Raw genomic sequence first — 19,916 nt, forward strand, 5'->3', positions numbered from 1 at the left:
AAAGGGGAAGTCTCTAGCCCTTGTCGTTCCTGCAGAAACCTAAGCTTCTACTGTCCAGTAGCAGCTTCTTTGCACCCACAGCTGGCATTTCCTGGGCATCTGCCCATCTCCGACTTACTTGTGACTTTTGGACTTGGTCCCCTTGTTCCACAGGTACCCTCAACTGGAAATCCATTGTTGTTGCATTGCTGGTTTGTGTATTTCCTGCAGAATTCCCCTATCACGACTTCTATGTCCTTTGGGGAACTTTAGTGCACTTTGCACTCACTTTTCAGGGTCTTGGGGTGGGCTATTTTTCTAACCCTCACTATTTTCTAATAGTCCCAGCGACCATCTACAAGGTCACATAGGTTTGGGGTCCATTCGTGGTTCGCATTCTACTTTTGGAGTATATGGTTTGTGTTGCCCCTATCCCTATGTGTCCCCATTGCATCCTATTGTAACTATACATTGTTTGCACCGTTTTCTAATACTATTACTGCATATTTTGGTATTGTGTACATATATCTTGTGTATATTTCCTATCCTCTCACTGAGGGTACACTCTGAGATACTTTGGCATATTGTCATAAAAATAAAGTACCTTTATTTTTAGTATAACTGTGTATTGTGTTTTCTTATGATATTGTGCAAGTGACACTAGTGGTACTGTAGGAGCTTCACTCCTCTCCTAGTTCAGCCTAAGCTGCTCTGCTAAGCTACCATTATCTATCAGCCTATGCTGCTAGACACCCTATACACTAATAAGGGATAACTGGGCCTGGTGCAAGGTGCAAGTACCCCTTGGTACTCACTACAAGCCAGTCCAGCCTCGTACATCCTTGTGTAGGGAAATTTTCTCAGAACATCAGTTGTTTTATTATAAAAACACTTCCTTGTCCCATACACGTTAGAGGGAGATTCCAGCCAGAGGACCACAAGTGTATGCTGATTGCTGAACGCTTCGCTACAGCTGCTTATGCAGACTTCAGGCCTTTGCTCAGGTATGGGGAATGATGTCTTCCTGGGGGAACCTGAAAAGCAGAACTACAGCTTAACATGCTGTGCTCTAGTATAGTCTAGGTAGAAATTAGTCTACTTGACTCTAGTGGCAATACGGTAGCGTTATTTCTATGCCTTACTGCCCTGGTCACAATTTTAATCCTGCCAAGCTTTATCGTCCTGGTTATTGCAGTCCATACTTTATTATCTAGTGGTTCCCAACCTTTTGACTAATGTTGACCCCCACTTTATCATTACTGGAACCCTGGGACCCCCACTGAATCACGATTGGAATCCGGGGACCCCCACTATGTCGTTACCTAAAGCGGGGAACCTAAACTATTTATATTATTTAATTTTCTAAGCAGTCACGGACCCCCTAACGTGGTTTTGCGGATCCCCAGGGGTCACCGGACCACAGGTTGGGAACCACTGGTCTAAGATGCAGTTGCTTCATTAAAACCTTATTGAAACATATACCGCCTCTGTCTGTCAATGTATATGTGAGACTACTGTAACTGAGAGAAACGGATGAGATCCGAGTAACCACGATTTCCTTGAGGAGTCAAATGTGTCATGCGCTCGGCTGCCCAATCATCCCTGCTTTTTGGTAGAGATGAGGCACTTCTAGTTAGCCAGAGCAAAACCCAGATTAGGGCGACAGGTGTCACCTGCAATGGGTTAAGACTCAGTCTTCCACACTGCAGGCGATTCTGTCGCTCAAATCCAGTAGTCTCATTAGAATAATGAGAGCCTACGTGACAATGTTACCATCACTAGTTTGAACCATGCTCAGCACTGTACCGGTGGTGGCACCTGCTTTGTATCAGCCTTACGTGTGCTATATCTTAAGAATCCTGACTTAGTCCTACCGGAACATATGGCTGAAGCCAAGCTGAACATTTTGGTGGGCTACCACATTTTAGACTTTTAACTTACAAGGGACTGTCCAGGAGCATCCAAAATAAGTTGGTTTTCCAGGGTGACCTCACACTGATGTATAAGATATTCTTCCTCCTTCTGTGACAGATTATTTTGATCCCGTATAAATTCAACAATCCTGCTACACCCTACTGCTGCACCGATTTCTAAGGTGAATATATGTCACAACCAGCCTGGTGATACAAAGAGTAGACCAGGGCTACTGGGCTTCAACCAGCTGGATGAGGCCATTTGCCACTAATGTCCTGGTGTTCATTCAAATATGGCTCTGCAAACTGGATGAAGTAAAACTCTATTAACAGTGTTTGTCTGTTATCAGTCTTCCTAAAGCAGTAATCAGGGAGAGACAAAACAGCAAGCCATGCAGAGAAACATTCTCACCCTTAACAACAAAAACTGTTAGAATTGAGTATTTTGTTTTTTAGGGGAAGGAGCACTGGAGCCTGGATAAAAGGCTTCCGTGCACTGTCAGTGCTGAAAACCAGCATCCGGTAGTTCAAGAGGGGGAGCATCTGCAAAGGGAAGTCTAGTTACGTACAATATAAAATTAAAAGGACAATAAGATGCCAGTGGTTATGCGGTTAAAGGCGAACAGTGATGGAGGAAAAACCAAAGGCAGGCACAGCGAAGAAACCTTGGTGAATGATAAAGTATATGTAAATGCATAGGGCTATAATAGATGTAAAAATAACAGCTGGTGTATGTGAAAATAATCAGTAAAATAAACACGAGCATGCCTTTTGTTCCGATTATCAGTCTCTCCTTATTTTTTTTATTACCTGTTAACACTTTTTAGATTTGTGTGTACATTCACTGTTTTGCTTCTTTTTTTGATTAATCAAATGCAATCATTATTTAATTGAATGCAGATAAAGGAAAATATTATTTACCTGGAACAATCAGTTTGCAGCATAGTGCTATAGATTCAGACACACACACACACACACCCACACACAGTCCTCTCTAGCATTCGGCTGAGTACTCTGCCGGTTACACTAACCTGGCAACTCAAATTCAGCAATATTGTTGTGCTTTTCGTTCTGGAACTAAGCGTTCATTTGCCCACAACTAGAAATACAATAATACCAGATGTAACTCAAAGTAATAAAAACAACGTCTCTACAAGTTGATGATTTATCCTGCTCCTTCTGAGAATTAAATATTGGACAGAGTTCACAATTCTTGGAAAGGATGACTGGGGTAATCAATGTCTAAATCATCGATTTCTAGTGGCATCCCAGAATATGTCTGTATCCAGTAAATATTTGATAACTCCAAATGAAAGTGTGACGAGTTTCAATCCCTTGGAAACAAGGATGCAGTACCTAAGTATATCACTACATACCACTGCAAATCTCTGAAACATGAGGAAGATATACTTTATGAATCTAAGATAGCCACCACCACTTCAAATCTCGTGAGTGTACCATGGTGCTCTGGGATATGTAGTCTGTCTTGACTTCACTTGTGTATTTTGCATAGGGCAAGTGATGCATCTGTAAAGTTTCACATCAAGTAGAGCCCACACACTGCGCACACCACTGACCTCCTCAGCAAAAGAAAACTAGCACCAAAGAAGTTCAGGAAGCACTCCTTGTGCCCATGAGCATAGGCTGTGGATCATGACAGGAATGTTATAAGATGTTTTTCTTCAAAGAAGGAGTTTCGGTTTCATGGGGACTGGAGGTACCTCCTCTAAAACACAAAATGCACCAGGGCACAGACTGTACCTCAGATTGCTTTTTTCCATAAGGGTAAGTAAATGTGTGTACTGGTGAAACATGAGGACGCTGTGTACGGGAAATAAACATTTAAATATGTAGATCATGACCACAGGCCTTGCTTCAAGGAAGGGGGCGGAAGGGTGCACATGGCTCTAATGTACTACAGGAGGCCAACCTATTTTAATAGTAAAAAAAAGGTTTTCAGTTTACAGAATTTATAGCTGTAGATCACATGTATGCATGATCTAAAATGCAGAAAACACACATCTGTAGCTCCGGTTTGCAAGCAGTACTGAAAGAAGAGTGGTACAATATTTTAAGTAACATTTCTACTGCTTAATGTCGGGCATGAATGTCTGCACTCAGTAGTGTTTGGTAAATGTGTGGATGGAATTCCATGCAGCAGTCTTGCCAACGCCAGCTCCTAGAATAGTGATCAGAAAAATCATTATGGATTCTTTGAAAGTGTACCCATATTTTTGTTGGATAACAGATCCATTGCTGGGTTCCCTTAACATTGGTGGTAAATGTGTGGGTTGATTTCCCATTCATATTGTTCTATCCAGCAAGGAAGCAAACTCACTATCTACACCAAAGAGATGTTGTACCAGTAATGCTCGTGATCCCCTAAACTGGTCTCAAGTAGTGTAATCCTGGGCAAATATTTTATTTCACTGAGCCGCCTTTTTCTTCATTATCAAATATGAGACCACCTTTAAAATGTGCGTCTGTGGAAAAATATTTTGTTTTATTTAATAGACTAAATAAATGTTACTCCACGTATAGAAAGAATCTTGCCCACCTAAAGGAAAGACATGACCCCACACTTGTCTCTTAGTTCACAAAGAGCATTGTCATCACTGAGGAAAAAAAATATATTCACAGTTCACGTTTAAAAACTCATTTTTAATACATATATTACTGAAGCATTATGCGGTAGTATACTGCTATTTACAAACAGCACATTTGCCATTGAAATGGCCATAGAACTTCTCACTCACATCCAGTTTTACTGATAAAACTATTTAACTTACAGCCGATAATGCGTGGAAATCGGGTTTCATCTAACATTCATCATTTGCACATCGTCAAGTTAAGTGTTTCGCATTGTTAGATCCTATTAAAAAAAATGTTTCCATAGCATTCCAGAATTACAAATCAAACGTGTTTTTTTTTTTTTTTTTAAACTGCGGATATATTCTGAAAATAGTTGCACAGTTCATTTACATGCGAATTCCTACATCCTTTAATTTCACACTCGCTGCACCCAAGCACTACTGTCAGACAGGTCACTTTCCAGAACACTCGAATTCTGCAGTCAGAGAGAGAAAAATAACCAATCGCCAAGATAAAAACAGCAGCACTATGTACGAAGCCATAAGCTGACATTTGACCTCTGAGCACACAGCAAATGTGACACGATAAAAATAAGATTTAAAGACATCTTCGTTGCTCATTCACTCCTGAAGAGCAAACCACCTGTTATTTGGCAGCTGGAGCTCTTACACCACAATGGACCAATTGGCCCTAAAATCAGCCCTTACAGATAAACTCTGACTTGCCACAGCAAAAGGGTCAAGTAGATTTTAAGAGGGCTGTGAACGACAGAGGCTTACTGATCTGCCACTAGCTTCAAAACACTGATGTGAAGGATGTTGTGACGACCACCGACCCTGTACATTTAGACTGATTAAGTGTGCTCCATAACCTGATTGGGATATGTTTGACATCACTGGTGGTTGTGGGTCAAAAACCCATCTGCCTATTGAGAAAGTTTCTTTGGGCCCCATTGTATTTTTTTGTGCTGAACACTAAGCTCCGTTAACATTAGATCCTCCCGCTTACGTGTCGCTTGTGATCATTGTCTGGGTAGATATTACTACAAGGGACACATGCATAATCTTGAATTTGGACCAGAGCAGTTCCATTATTATTCTTACCGTTGGAGGACATGATGTCTGGTAAAGAGAGCAGCTTTAGAAATGCCATCCCCGGCTCATTGATGGGATAAGCCTTCACTGTGACTGCACCAATTGTAGCTTTCTGAAAATCTTTTATTTGCTGTGGACTCAAGTGTGACTTTTTGGCAATAATTGTGAAGACCTTATTTATGTAGATCATAACTAACTTCCCGATTGTGAGCAAAGCATTACGCCTGACTTGACCCTTTTCCGCCAATTGTCTAAGTATGGGAATACAGGAATGAGACTGTGCTGCAAGTACACTTTCAACACAGCAAACTTCATAAACGCTACTGAAGCGGTGTAATGCTATGTGTATTTGACCACCGACTTCATCTTGACCACTGACTCCAGTTTGTGCTTAGCTTCAGGTGCCGTCACAGCGGCGGCGCAGGTTTTTTTTCCACACCAAGCTTGTTTTTCACAAAGAGCATGCTTTTCTCACCAGAACAGGGTTAGACCATGCTGGAACAAAACCTGGGGGATGTGGAAAGTAGACATAAGAGAGCCTTAGGCTAGGAATCTTTTCATCAAGGAAAAGTACAGCTCTGTCTCTGAAATGCACATTGGGACAGGGCCTGTTCCTCTGCATGTTTTTCGACCCAGAACGAGTACAATGAGCACTTGAATTTCACAACCGAAGTGAGGAGGGTTGCTAGAATCTTCCTCTTGAATTGGTTTAAGGTATAATAGCAGGGGAAACTTGGCACTGAGAAAGGAGCTCGCCTGAAAGTAGATGCGCACTGTTCAGGGAAAAATCAAATTTTGGGGACTGCCTCCTGCCTCAGCCGCTCAGGGTTACTCAGCTTGAAGCTGGCAAGGATGATGGATTCAACCCCTATGGTGATGCATTTTAATTCTTATTTAGCTTGAATATATATATTTCTTTTTTTCCACAGCATATATTCATTGTTGATGTATTGCACATTTTCTGCCTATCATTGTTTAAATGCTGCAAGTATTTTGGCATATACACATGTTTACTTGCATTCAAGTTAAATGCTTATGTTCACATTTTGTATGCTTTTATTTGATATCAGGGAAGTGCCTCAATAAATTCATTACTCAGACTAAGAGTGCTGCATTCTGTGGCATCATTTCCTCCTAGTTTAAAGTACAGCAACACAAGCTGATACTCTCAAAAGCAGGACTTTGAATTGGTAATGAACTCCACTGACCAAAAACCTTTGATAACTGTTTATGTCCCTGATGGATGGGCATAGGAAGGCACAAATCACAAGTTGTGTAGTTTACCATGATGAAATCCTGCAAGGGGAGGATTTTGCAGTGGTTAGAAATGATTTAACGATTGAGCAGTCTCAAGTCCATAATTATTCTTTATGTCTTGTCCTTTTCATTGATTAGGAAGTATGGAGAGTACACTCCTTGTCCTAACTAACGTATGGGCATTATTACACTTACCATTTTTGTAAACATGTCTGCACCTTTGCTGCTAATAAAAAGAATCATATGGTCCTTTTGTATTTTGTGAGGATGGGATAGTTCATAATGAGATATGGTGCAAAGTTCCAAGCAATACCCATGAAAGATGGTGGACAAAACCCTGAGCTGAGGTTATTTCCTCCAAGTAAGAAAGGTATACCCCAGTTTTCCCCATGAGAAGACTTGGGTAGTCAGGGAGAATGAGACAATTTTGTTATCACTACCTCTACCTTGTGTTACTCTGTCCTGGATGCCCTGGACATAGAGTCTGCTTTGACTATTATCTCTAAAATACAGTTCTTTGTTGTTGTTACTTGAGGACCAAAACGTCATTTTCCATGTCCAGATCTTTATTCTTTAGAGGTGGACAGACAGGAAGGTTTACGCACACAGAGTAAATTTACTCAGTCGGCGTAAACCTTCCTCTGAAGGCCCAACGGGGTAGGGGTCTTTAGGAAACTGGTTCTTTATATTGTGCACCAAAATGAGGTACACTGTGAAAGGAGTCCAAGCAATCCCTTGAGGTATCACAGAGGCACAAATTACATCCCAAATGCTCTCTTCTTGGGTAGTGTTTCCGAGCAGTTAGGTATATCAGAGGATCACTAAGGATGCAAGGCACACACTCATGCAAGTAAGTGAGACACACAAGAAAGAAATCCCACACCAGTTTATAAAAATAACACATACTCGTATATAAACTTTGATTCCAACATCACCAGTCAGGTGTGTACTTTTTGAGTAATGAATTTTTAGAGTTTTCAAAAGTCGACAGTGCATTTTTCAGATGTGGTAATGTTTTCCTATGAAGGAAGAAAAAGCACTGCATACGGTAGAGTACAGCAGCTTATGGGACCAATCTCCTGCACTTGGGGTAAGTATGGGGTGTGATCCAAGGCCACACAAACAAGACACCTCAAATGGCACAGGGGCCCTGTGAAAGTCTATGGGGATCGGTCCGGTCACAAAGTTGCTGTAGGGCTGAACCACTGATTGAATTCAGTTCTTACAATGCTCGGGGATGGAGGGACACCAGTGGCCTGTTCTCATCGACCTGGGATAGCCGGGTGCAGAGGTGGTTTGGACCATCGGGTTTATAATCACCAGAGGCAGTCATGGTGCAGGGGCCCTCCAGAAACCGCTGCAGGCATGGACTTGGGGTCCAAACCGAGTGAACAACTGAAGGGGTTCAGTTCTGGCAATGCTCAGGGACGTAGGGACACTAGTGGTTCTGTTCTCCCCAGCCTGGGACGTATGGGTGCAGAGGTGGTTTGGACTGTCGGGTTTACTGTTATCGGAGGCAGTCGCAGTGCAGGGGGCCCACAGTAACATGCTGCAGGCGTGGACTGGGAAGGCTAGTCGGAACCGAACCAACAGATGGCTTGGGTCTCACGAGCCTGGGGACATAGGAGGAGAGGACCACAGGTGCCCCTCAGTCCGTGGCACCCGGGTGCAGAGGTGCAGTGAACCGTCAGGTCTCCATCACCTGAGGACGTCGCTGTGAAAGGGGGGTGTGGCTGCAGTATCAGGCAGCAGATGCGGTAGGGAAGGCCACAGAGGGCAAGCGTGGGGTGGGCTTCATCTCGGGAGGGCCTGTGGACCACGCTGACACCACTGGCCCTCTTCAGCTCAGGCTATGTGGCTCGGGTGTTTGGGTGCAATGGTGATGTCTGCATCAGGTTTTTGGCGGTCTGGGTCCTCACAGGTCTTTTTTGGGAGGCTGCAGATGCAGGGGAGCATCTCCTCTACAAAAAGGGAGTTCTTCTTAGCGATCTGTGAAGCACTGGCAGCTCTCCCAGTTTCTTGGAGGATGCAGCAGTAGGGCAGGTCAGTTGCTCCTCGAGTGTCGGGTGCAACAGTCAGTCGTGCTGCTCGGTTTCAACAGGCTTCTTGTCCACTCCTTTTGTGTCCAGCGAAATCTGAGGATCTTGGTATCTGGGGGTCCCCTAAATACTCAATTTAGGGGGTGTTAAGAGAAATGAAGGGTTGTAGCTAATGGGCTACTTACCCATGGGGTTACTACACCCCCTAGATGACCACTTCCTGTGGGGAGTGTGCATCACCCTGTACAGAGCTCCTACATTCCATCACACACACGATGGGGGAATTTCTGAAGTTGTGTCCACTTCAGGCTTTTCACCCTAGGGGTGCTCCCAGTCTGAAAGTGTGACATGCCTACTGCACAGCTAATTTTCCCACCTGTCCAAGTGCCAGGTGGGACGTGGGGCACAGGTTGGCATCTTCCTCTGAGAAAGGCCAGATCAGCATGCCAAGGGTGATGGGCTCCTTTGAAGCTCCTGCCTTGGACTTCAGGTCACCTTGTGGGGAGAAGTGGGTGGCCTGAATTTGAGTTAAGCCAGTTCGAGCAGTGGAAGACTTTACCACGTTAAAAAAAAACACAAAAAAAACTGCAGTCTTTTTTTTTTTTTTAAACAATGGATGGGTCACTGCCCGGAACATCTTGACCGTGAGGGACAATAAAAAGAGAAAAAAGTGACCTCCACACAACTCTCCTGTGGTGTTGGCGCATTCGTTTTTTCAAAGTTTTTTTAAAGCAAGCTCCCACTCTTGAAGTTGGCTTTGAAAAATAAAAAACAGAGGAAAAGTATTACAGCCAACAGTCATGTTTGACGGTGAAGCTCAAACAGTTCCGATGCTCACAAGAACCACAGTGAAGGCGAATCCTGTCAACATACAGAGTTGGTCATAGGGCTGGCGGATAACTAAAAATCTGGCAACTGGTGGCTCTTGGGATGAAGGAGGTAAAGTCCTCCACTGCTCGAACTGGCTTACCTCAAACTCAAATTCAGGCCCAATGTCTTTATTAGGAAGTCAACATGTTCCTCCACTACATGCAGCTGAACGTTATGATTAGCACATTCTTGCTATCACTGCGGTACAAGCAGACGTACAATCAGATAGGAAAGACTTAAATGGGAATGACTCAAGGGAAGAGGATTACTGAAAATCCATCATTAGGTCTAATGTGGATTCTAGCTCGGAATCAGAATGCATTGAGTGCAATGTTGAGGCATGTGGTCAAGAATTACATGGGATGGTATTTCTTAAGTTTCTGTGGAAGTGGGAAGCCCATAATTTTTCAGATATTTCTTCCTCAAAAGTGAGTTTTCTTTTTTTCTGATCTGTCTGTGCAGAAAGTGGGGGGGTGTCCCATTCTGGATGTATGCTCGGGATTGAAATCTTCTTCTGCTTTGAAGTCGGTTTGTTGCTGACCACATGTGAAGAATTTCAATTACTGGGTTCAATGTTTCCACTTCCAGCTTCCTCGGTTGCTGAAGGGGCCTTTCAACATCAAACAGTCTTGACAACCATTGGCAGAGCCGACTGTAGAAGATATTTCGGCCCTGGTGTGTTAAGCAAAGTATGGCGTTTTCAGGGCCGTTTCTTGGTGTGGAGGAGTGGCTTATTTCAGGGTTCATCCTCAGAGAGAAGATCCTGTGAATGTGACTGGGGAGTGTCCTTTTGAGAGCGTCAATGTTTTTCTCAGTCTGCAGGGTCTTTTCCAGCAAACATTATTGTCGTCTTTGTCCTCCTTGTAGGTTTTTTAGGCCACTGGAAATACTTGTTCTTCAGAGTCTTAGCAAGACACAGAAATTGGACTCACTTTTCACAGGCTTCCGCAGTGCTTGAAGACCCCTAAAATCCTTGAGTCACAACTATTGAGGTCTTTAGTCACTAAACCTAAAGGTGTCTTGCTAGAGTTCTAGCACTGTATCTCGGCATAATGAGCCCAACTATGGTCCCTCCAGCCAAATTGCAATGGAAAGCACTGCACACCAAACAGTCAGCTTTGTTGTGATCCCTGGGAAGACACAGGTTACAGACCTCAGAAACTTGCAATTGCATGAGTAGCAGAATTTAAATGCCGTATTTTCCATACACCCCTCAAACAAGTCATTTTCACCCAAGTTGGTCCCTGCCTCTCCAGATAACTCTGCTCTGAGGTGGTGTCAAATGTTCCAATAATTTTCTTACATATTGCTCAAAGTGTTTCCCCAGTTCTCCAATGTAAAAAAATTAAACCGATCTGCAGCGGTAATGGAATAGTTGAAACAACATCAAGTTCTGTGGCAGAGAAAACAGTTTGAGATGTTCAAAAAGGTACAACACCCCAACTTTCAGATACTTTAGGGCAATGATAAAATGAACATCTCTTTTCCTTTTTTATTTGGTACTCCTTTTTTCTTAACGTTACTTTTAATTAAATGCAAAATAACAATTATTTAAACAAGAATGTCTAGTGGTCTAGTGTTGAGTATTGATGGTGAACAAAAACGTGAACAGAAAGTGTTAGTCTTTGCCTTATTATTTGAAAGTAAATTCAATTAATTATTTTTCTTCTTAGTAATTATTACAATCTTATTTAAGTTTTCACATTTTTTTTTCATAAAATATATGTCTAACTGATACTTTTACATGACGCAAAATAGCTGGCTTCTTTCATATTTTTTATGACTAAAGCTGTTTCCCCACGTACTTCTGAAAAGAAAAATAGTAATTTCAAATCACATTCTAATGACTCAATTTGAGGAAATACACTTTTTAACAGAGCCTGACAAATTGGTAAATAACTGAGGAATAGGAAGATTTGTTGGCTAGTTTTGGGTATTATCCGCAAAGAATATGAGACCACTTGGGCCCAGCTCTCCCTTTCAAATCAGAGAACGTATTAGAGCAGAGCTATGGATAACACTGTTACCTACCAGGTAGTCCTCAAATGGGAGCACACTCCATCTTATCAGCCTCGACATCACCTTCACTGGAAAGAGATGCTGGCTGTCACTGGATACCGGAACAATGCCATGTTCTGAAAAAAGGAAACAAATTACAGCCCTGAGAATTCAGTAGAGCTTCTTTGCCTTCTAAATTCCGATTAAGTAACATGTTTATGACAAGGAGCATCCAATGCAAGAGCAGGACCCCCGCAAGAATTTCCGGATGTCCACTTAAGATAAATGTATATACGTTATCTAGAAATGATGGCATGGATGTAGGCCACTTTGATTTATGTCACAACATGCAAGTTAAATTAAAATATTGCTTACCTCAGGTAAGCCCTTTTCTGATGAATATTTCATCTGGCAGCAGATTGCTCATTTTAAAGACTCTCTAGACAACAGAATGCGTTGTCCTCACTACCCTTCCGAGCACCAGAGAAACAAAGGAATTCTCATTGTCAGTTCTTTGCATCTTAGATTTTATCTTTCAGGGTCAAGACGATTAAAATGCTCTTCTGCCTCTAATGTACGAGACAGATAATAAGTGGCAATTCATTTCCAGAAGAAAGGAGAGATGATCACTGAACACTATGCAATGGTTTTACTTAAAGGACTTGTAGTTCCCTCACTTTCCAGGTGGCTGTAAAGGCAGCAAGAAACCGTTTTAAGCCAACAAATAGCCTCTGCAAATCGTCAAAGGGAAATCACATGAGTAAACTGAGAACTTGGTTGAGATTTTACAAACTTACAATAAAAGGGACTTGAGCAGAAGATTTTTGCCTTACGTGGTAACCAGAGAAATAACCCTGCGGTGAGTATAAACAGAAGTGGAAATTGCTGCTACCAATCCCTTCAGAAGCCCCACATAAGCCAAATGTGGTATAAGAAAACTGCAAACCATAGGTATGTACATCCATAGTCAGCCAATTCACCCATTCCTGTAAAAATAATCGACTTCATCTCCCCACCAATGTAGTGTTCGGAGAGGAACATTTTATTTCTCATGTAGGCACTGTGCCTGCAATGTTTCCCCCTGAAAATCTCCAAGCTTAAAGGAGACAAATCTGCAAGTGCGGGTGAAGAACCAATCCTTTGGGCTGTGGCAATAAATACTTTCAGAGTGTAGGTTCCCACAGAAGATTGATACTAAGGTTTAGTAGATCTGTTTGTTGTTTAGTCAACAAGATTAACTCTCAAATTGCGCACTCCCACTAGATCCACAGGTAGAAAGATTGGTTCCACAGGGTGCTGTAACTCATTCTAACCCTTTAGTTCACAACGTTCATTCCTGTTGTAATGTTCATCTGTACTTACAATTCACAACCCTATATAAGAGGAAAGAAGACCTATCTCCCAATCTCTCCCTGTTAGTTAACACTATACACATAACACAACATACGTACATGGCTATCACTAGCAGTTATATGGCTTTTAATTCAAGTATATTTATGAGGAGCTTTGAATCCTGCCATTGTTTAGACAGTCATGCAGGTGGGTAAACCAAACTATGAGAGATGCACATGTCACCAGGTGCCTGACTGCATCACATCTGCAAGGGATTGCCCATTAAGAGAACCTATAGATCCTCTCACCAAAGGGTGACTTTCATAAATCTTGGCTAAGATCCTAATTCAAAGTCTCCCTTTACAGTATGAGAGAAAAGTGCAGAACAATCAGTCCACAAAGCCTGAAGAAAAAAATGTATTTACCTAAATTACAAGCAAATAAGGGATGTCGTTTCTTGGATGCCATCTACCTTTTTTTGCGACTGAAAAAAAACTTTACCACTGCAGTGTCCAGTACCATCCCTATAAAATGAATGTGCAGGGATTTAATTACTGATGCTTTTCATTGTATTTATATAACGCAAAAACTGCTTGTATGGAAAAGACTGCATGAGTACTTCAGATGATCTGCTTCCCTTTCAGTCACTGTTGTCATTATCAGACAATCACAGACTTGCTGGCTGCGGATAAGAACACAAACTATTTGCAACATTATGATAAATACTCTGGAAGCCAAAATGAGAATGGAGGGTAGTACTGTGAATTGAAAATACCCTGTCTCCACTTCAAATCTCAGGCAGTTGGGAATGGAAACACAATGTCTATTGTCAGTATCTAAAGACACCAACAAAAAAAGATGCACAAATCTGAGTCAACATTTAATAGGTTTTCAGTGCTTCGTTCTTCAGTTAAAGCAGGGCCTTGATGAACACGATACTTCCCTTCAGTAACAGCCTTATCTGGCAGATACTACTAGTTGTACATTCCTTACTTAGGAATTATCCCCAAGGACAGAAAGGGTCCGTAATTTTTTTTCCTGAGCAGAACATGTCACCCGCCCCAGAAGTGGCAAGCACGGTGCCTATAGCGACACCAGCCAGCTTGCTGACGTCTGTTTCTTTTTATGACTTTCCACACCAGAAGCATGGGCCTACAAAGAATACTGACCACTGGTGTGGACAACTAGGGCCCTGACAGGGAACAGCCCTGTCCCTGGAAGTAATTTCGCAGACCAGGGACAATGGGTGAGATGGTAAGTACTCTGCGGCTAAACAGAGTCTCTACCAGATAAGGTATTACCGAAGTAAGTAACTTGTTCATCTTAAAGAGACTTCTAACTGCAGATTCCTTACCTTCGAATAGATCACACAAGTCATCCTAGAGGACTGAATGGGCAAGAAGCCCATCCTGACGGACCTGACTGTCCAGGCAGTATTGCTTTGTGAACATGTGCAAGGAAGCCCACGTTGCTGCCTGGCAGTTGTCCAGGACTGGAACTCTGCATGCTAATGCAGCGGTCGCAGTCTTGACTGGTGGAGTGAGCATGCAAACCCTCAGAGGGTTGCTTTTTGGCAAATCATAGCAGATCTTGATACATAGCACAATCTATCTGGAGATGATCTGCTTTTGTTCGCCCCGGTCTTTCTTTGCTCTGAGACATCCTCAGAAGAGATGGTCATCCACCCAGAACTCTTTTGTTCGATCAAAGTAGAACAACAACGGTCTTTTTGGGTCCAAACTGTGAAGTTGCTCCTCTTCCTTGGAAGGATGTGGCGTAGCGTTTAAAAGTAGGCAGACTGATGGATTGGGAAAGGGAGTGACCACCTTCGGAAGAAAGGAAGCTCTGGTATGAAGAGTCAGCTTGTCTGAGTAAATAAGGAGGCTTGGATGATAAAGCAAGAAGCTCAATGATCCTCCAGGCAGATGTGATAGCCATGTGGAAGGTCGTTTTGATAGTAAGGAGCCTGCGAAGGCAATTGTGCAAAGGATGAAAAGGAGCACACATAAGAAAAGTGAGGACAAGATTTAAGTCACACTGGCGCATAACGAGAGGGGAAGGTGGAAACATTTTGCAAACCTTTTAAGAACCTACTTAAAAAGGGGGATTTGAAGAGGGATGGCTGGTTTGGCAAGCGCAGAAATAGCAGAAAGGTAGGCCTTAAGAGTGCCCAATGCAGAGCCCTGCTGGGCAAGGGAAAGAAAAAAAAAGAAGAAGTTGAGAAAAGGGGGCAGAACGAGGGATCAATCTGTCTTTCTGTGCACCAGGTCCAGGTATCTTCTATTAGTGAGATGTAGTCAGTGTCTAGGAAGCCAGGCACTCTAGAGATAGCTGTGGCTGAGCGGCCAAGACGTTTCTAGGAGATATGCAAAGCTTATGCAATACCACTGTAGTCACACATCACTCACACACATGAAAGAACCACACCATGATAGAAATATAGAAGTACTTTATTATAGTAACACAAATACTAAAATCTTGTCTAGGCAATACTCTACTAGCAGGTGAATAAACACACTATTATATAAACCTTAGTAATCAGGAATGGGCATAGAAAGCAATAGAAAACAGTGAAATAACAGTAAACAACAGAGACCCTAGGGGGAGACCAAACCATATACTAAACAAAATGGGATGTGAAATGCAGTCCCCCCCCCCCTCCCTCCCCCCACCCAGGTAAGTGGAATCTGTAGAGGGGGGCTGGAGGAACTAGGAACCCCAAAAGGTAAGTATCACAGTGCCCCCCTCCCCCACCAACGACCAGGAGAAAAGAGGGGAGTACCTGTTTTTTCTCAAACTCACAGGTAAACTTTGTAAAAGGACTGTGCAAGACCCAATTAAGACTGAAAGAAAACAGAAGATGGGTCCTGACAGAAGAGAACCTGCAAATGAAGGGGACCAAGTCCAGTTCCAGTTGGAGTGTCCGGCTGGGGCAGGAACCACTACCCACCCTTCTGAAGATGCAGGACCAGGCAGACTGTGAAGACCAGGAGTCAGCTATGCAGCACAGGAGCAGGAGAAGATTTCCAGGAGTGATGCAGTCAAGGTCCCATGTCGGAAGAAGATTTGCAGTCCATCAGTGGTATGGAAAAACCACCAACATGCCGTGGCAAAGACAAGAGTTGCAGAAGAAGAGTTGCAGAGCTGCTGGAGAGCAGGAAGGTCTGTGGGGACTCAACCCAAGGAGGGGAGTCCCAGGCAACACTCAGCAGTGAGAAGAGCAAGAAGTCGCGAATGCAGTCCCCACAGGCAACTCAGAGGCAGTAGGCACAGGAGGTGCAGTGAGACCCACTCAGTACACCCGGAGAGGAGTCCCACATCACTGGAGCAGCAGGCAAGAAACTTTTCTTTGCAGGGAAGAGTGCTGGAGGACAGGGCTACACGGAGCCTGAAGATCCCTTGGAAGAGAGCCAACAAGCCTTGGTAGCTGCAAAAGTCGCAGTGCACAGGGGTACAGTCTTGCAGGATCCACGAAGAGTTGCAGGAGAGAGGATCCACGAAGCCGGACGTCATTGCAGTTGGTGCCTGCGGATATAGGGGAGTGATTCCTTCCCTCTAAGGGAGATTCCTTCTTGCTGCTTGTTACAGGCAGAAGACTTGCCGCCCTCAGATGATGCACAGTCGAGCCGGAGAAAGAATGTTGCAGAGTGGAGTCATCGCTGGAGCTGCTGATTGTAGGTTCCTGGTGAAGTCCAGTTGCGGTTCCAGTGGCCAGAGGTTGAAGTAAACGTTGCAGAGGAGTCCTGCTGGAATCTTGCACATCAAATCTTGGGGTCCACCCAAGAGGGAGAACCTAAATAGCCCTAAAAGGAGGATTGGTCACCTAGCAGGGTGACCACCTATCAGGAGGGGGCTGTGATGTCACCTGCCTGACCAGACCACTCAGATGCTCCCAGAGGCCTCTGCCCACCTTGGATTCAAGAAGGCAGAATCAAATGGCCATCTGAGGAGCCGTGGGCACCACCCCTGCATAGGTGATGGAGGGCAGTGGTAACTCCCCTTTCCATTGTCCAGTTTCATGCCAGAGCAGGGACCAGGGGTCCCTGGACTGGTGCAAACCGGTTTATGCAAGGAGGGCACCAAATGTGTCCTTCAAAGCATACCAGTGGCTTGGGGAGGTTACCCCTCCCAAGCCAAGTAACACCTATTTCCAAAGGGAAAGGGTGCTCCCTCCGTCTCCCAAAGGAAATCCTTTGTTCTGCCTTCCTGGGCTTGAGCTGTTCAGGCAGCAGGAGGGCAAGAATTTGTACGTAGGATGGCAGAAGCACAGTGTGCTGGGGGAAACCATGCAAACTGGTAGGAGCAATGCTGGGGGTCCTCTCAGGAGCCCCCAGAGTGCATGGGATCATGCAACCAATACTGGAAACAGCATTGGTATCAAACATGTCAGAATCATACCCCAAACATGCCCAGGTTCAGAGTCACCATTGTGTAGCTGGACATAGGTAGTGACCTATGTCCAGTATATGGGTCAAATGGCTTCCCCGCGCACTCACGATGTCCACGAAAATTGAGCTGGAGTTCGTGGGAGTACCTATGCTCATGCAGGGGTGCCCTCACACACAGGTACTTGCACCCTGCCATAGGGGTGACTTACAGTGACCTGGTGCAGTGACCTGTAGTAAAAGGGTGCATGCACATTTTCAAGCATGGTGCAACAGCAGGCTTGCAGACACATTTCACATGGGCTCCCATGGGTGGCATAATACATGCTGCAGCCCACGGGGAACCTCTGGTGCCCCCAAAGCCCTGGGTGCCTAGGCACCATATACTAGGGATTTACATGGGGGCACCAGTATGCCAATTGTGGGGTGCACATAGCCAGGAACAACCAAATTTAGAGGGAGAGAGCACAGTCACTGTGGTGCTGGTTAGCAGGATCCCAGTGAACATAGTCAAACACATTGACAGCAGGCAAAAAGTGGGGGGTAACCATGCCAAAAAAAAAAAAAAAAAGAGTACTATACACTATATCAACGGCAAGCGTATACCATCTTGTTGGAGGGATGTCTGGCTACCAAGATAACATCACCTCGCTACTGAAGGAAGGTCAAAAGCTGTCAACTCCTGCTGCTCGATATCCCCTCATGAAGACAAAGGTTTGACAGGTTTGGGTGAAGGACACCTCTCCCTGCTGCTGCGACAGAAGATTTCCCAAAGGTTCGGAGAACTGATGGTCATGCTCAACAGCTCAGGATACCAGACTCACTATACTCAGTCCCAAGCCACAACAATGACTTGGGCTTGGTCATACCCGATCTTGAGAACTCTGCGTAGGAGTGGTATAGGCAGAAAGGCACACAGGAGGCCTGAGCTCCACTAGAGAGGAAAAGCATCTCAGAGCGAAAGCCACCTTGGAAACTGCTGAAATCGCACATTCTCAGCCACGGCGGATAGGTCTAACCAAGGCTTGCTCTACTGCTGAAAGAGACCTTGCCCTTCCTCAGGATAGAGATGCCACTTGTGATCTGCTAGGCATCTTTGGTTGAGTTTGCCTAATCTGGTGCTAAGCGATCCTGCCAGATGTTGAAACACAGGGGATATGCCCTGATGTTCCAGTCATGTACGGAGATGCAGGGCCTCTTGACAAAGGGTCCACCACCACACCCGCTATGTTTGTTGCAATACCACATGGCTGTGGTGTTGTCCGTGAACACCTGCACTAGCCTTCCCTTGATGGAAGGTAGAAAGGCAGAATGCATGGAGCTTCAACTAGTCTCTGGCAGATTCCAGACTCCACATTAACCTGAGTCCTCTGATCTCCATCTCTCCCAGATTACGACCCCATCCCAGATGTAGGAAGTTGGCTCTGTATGTGCTATTTCAAAGGAAGGAATAGCATGCACAGAGTCCAAGGGTTCCCCTTAGAGGTAAGATAGTGGCAAAAAGAGATAATTCTAATGCTCTATTTTGTGGTAGTGTGGTCGAGCAGTAGGCTTATCAAAGGAGTAGTGTTAAGCATTTGTTGTACATACACACAGGCAATAAATGAGGAACACACACTCAAAGACAAATCCAGCCAATAGGTTTTGTTATAGAAAAATATCTTTTCTTAGTTTATTTTAAGAACCACAGGTTCAAATTCTACATGTAATATCTCATTTGAAAGGTATTGCAGGTAAGTACTTTAGGAACTTTGAATCATTACATTAGCATGTATACTTTTTACATAAAACACAATAAGCTGTTTTAAAAGTGGACACTGCAATTTTCACAGTTCCTGGGGGAGGTAAAGTAATGTTAGTTTTAACAGGTAAGTAAGTCACTTACAGGTTTCAGTTTTTGGTCCAAGGTAGCCCACCGTTGGGGGTTCAGAGCAACCCCAAAGTCACCACACCAGCAGCTCAGGGCCGGTCAGGTGCAGAGGTCAAAGAGGTGCCCAAAACACATAGGCTATAATGGAGAGAAGGGGGTGCCCCGGTTCCAGTCTGCCAGCAGGTAAGTACCCGCGTCTTCAGAGGGCAGACCAGGGGGGTTTTGTAGGGCACGGGGGGGGGGACACAAGTCAGCACAAAAAGTACACCCTCAGCAGCGTGCGGGCGGCCGGGTGCAGTGTGCAAACACGCGTCGGGTTATCAATGGTTTCTTATGAGAGATCAAGGGATCTCTTCAGCGTTGCAGGCAGGCAAGGGGGGGGCTCCTCGGGGTAGCCACCACCTGGGCAAGGGAGAGGGCCTCCTGGGGGTCACTCCTGCACAGGAGTTCCGTTTCTTTAGGTGCTGGGGGCTACGGGTGCAGGGTCTTTTCCAGCCGTCGGGAAATGGAGTTCAGGCAGTCGCGGTCAGGGGGAGCCTCGGGATTCCCTCTGCAGGCGTCGCTGTGGGAGGTCAGGGGGGACAACT

The 19,916-nt window shown here is 44.5% G+C and overlaps 1 protein-coding gene across 2 annotated transcripts in view; it reads right to left on the reverse strand.

Annotated features, from left to right (window-relative positions):
* THOC5 (THO complex subunit 5) overlaps positions 1–19,916 on the reverse strand; it is a 224,071-nt gene that overhangs the window by 27,214 nt on the left and 176,941 nt on the right. For both annotated transcript variants that reach the window (XM_069214584.1, XM_069214583.1), the window contains exon 16: positions 11,776–11,879. In XM_069214584.1, the coding sequence (XP_069070685.1) occupies positions 11,776–11,879 (104 nt within the window). The remainder of the gene's footprint in view (positions 1–11,775; positions 11,880–19,916) is intronic.

Source organism: Pleurodeles waltl, chromosome 11 (assembly GCF_031143425.1).
Source record: "Pleurodeles waltl isolate 20211129_DDA chromosome 11, aPleWal1.hap1.20221129, whole genome shotgun sequence".
NCBI classification, from domain to species: domain Eukaryota; kingdom Metazoa; phylum Chordata; class Amphibia; order Caudata; family Salamandridae; genus Pleurodeles; species Pleurodeles waltl.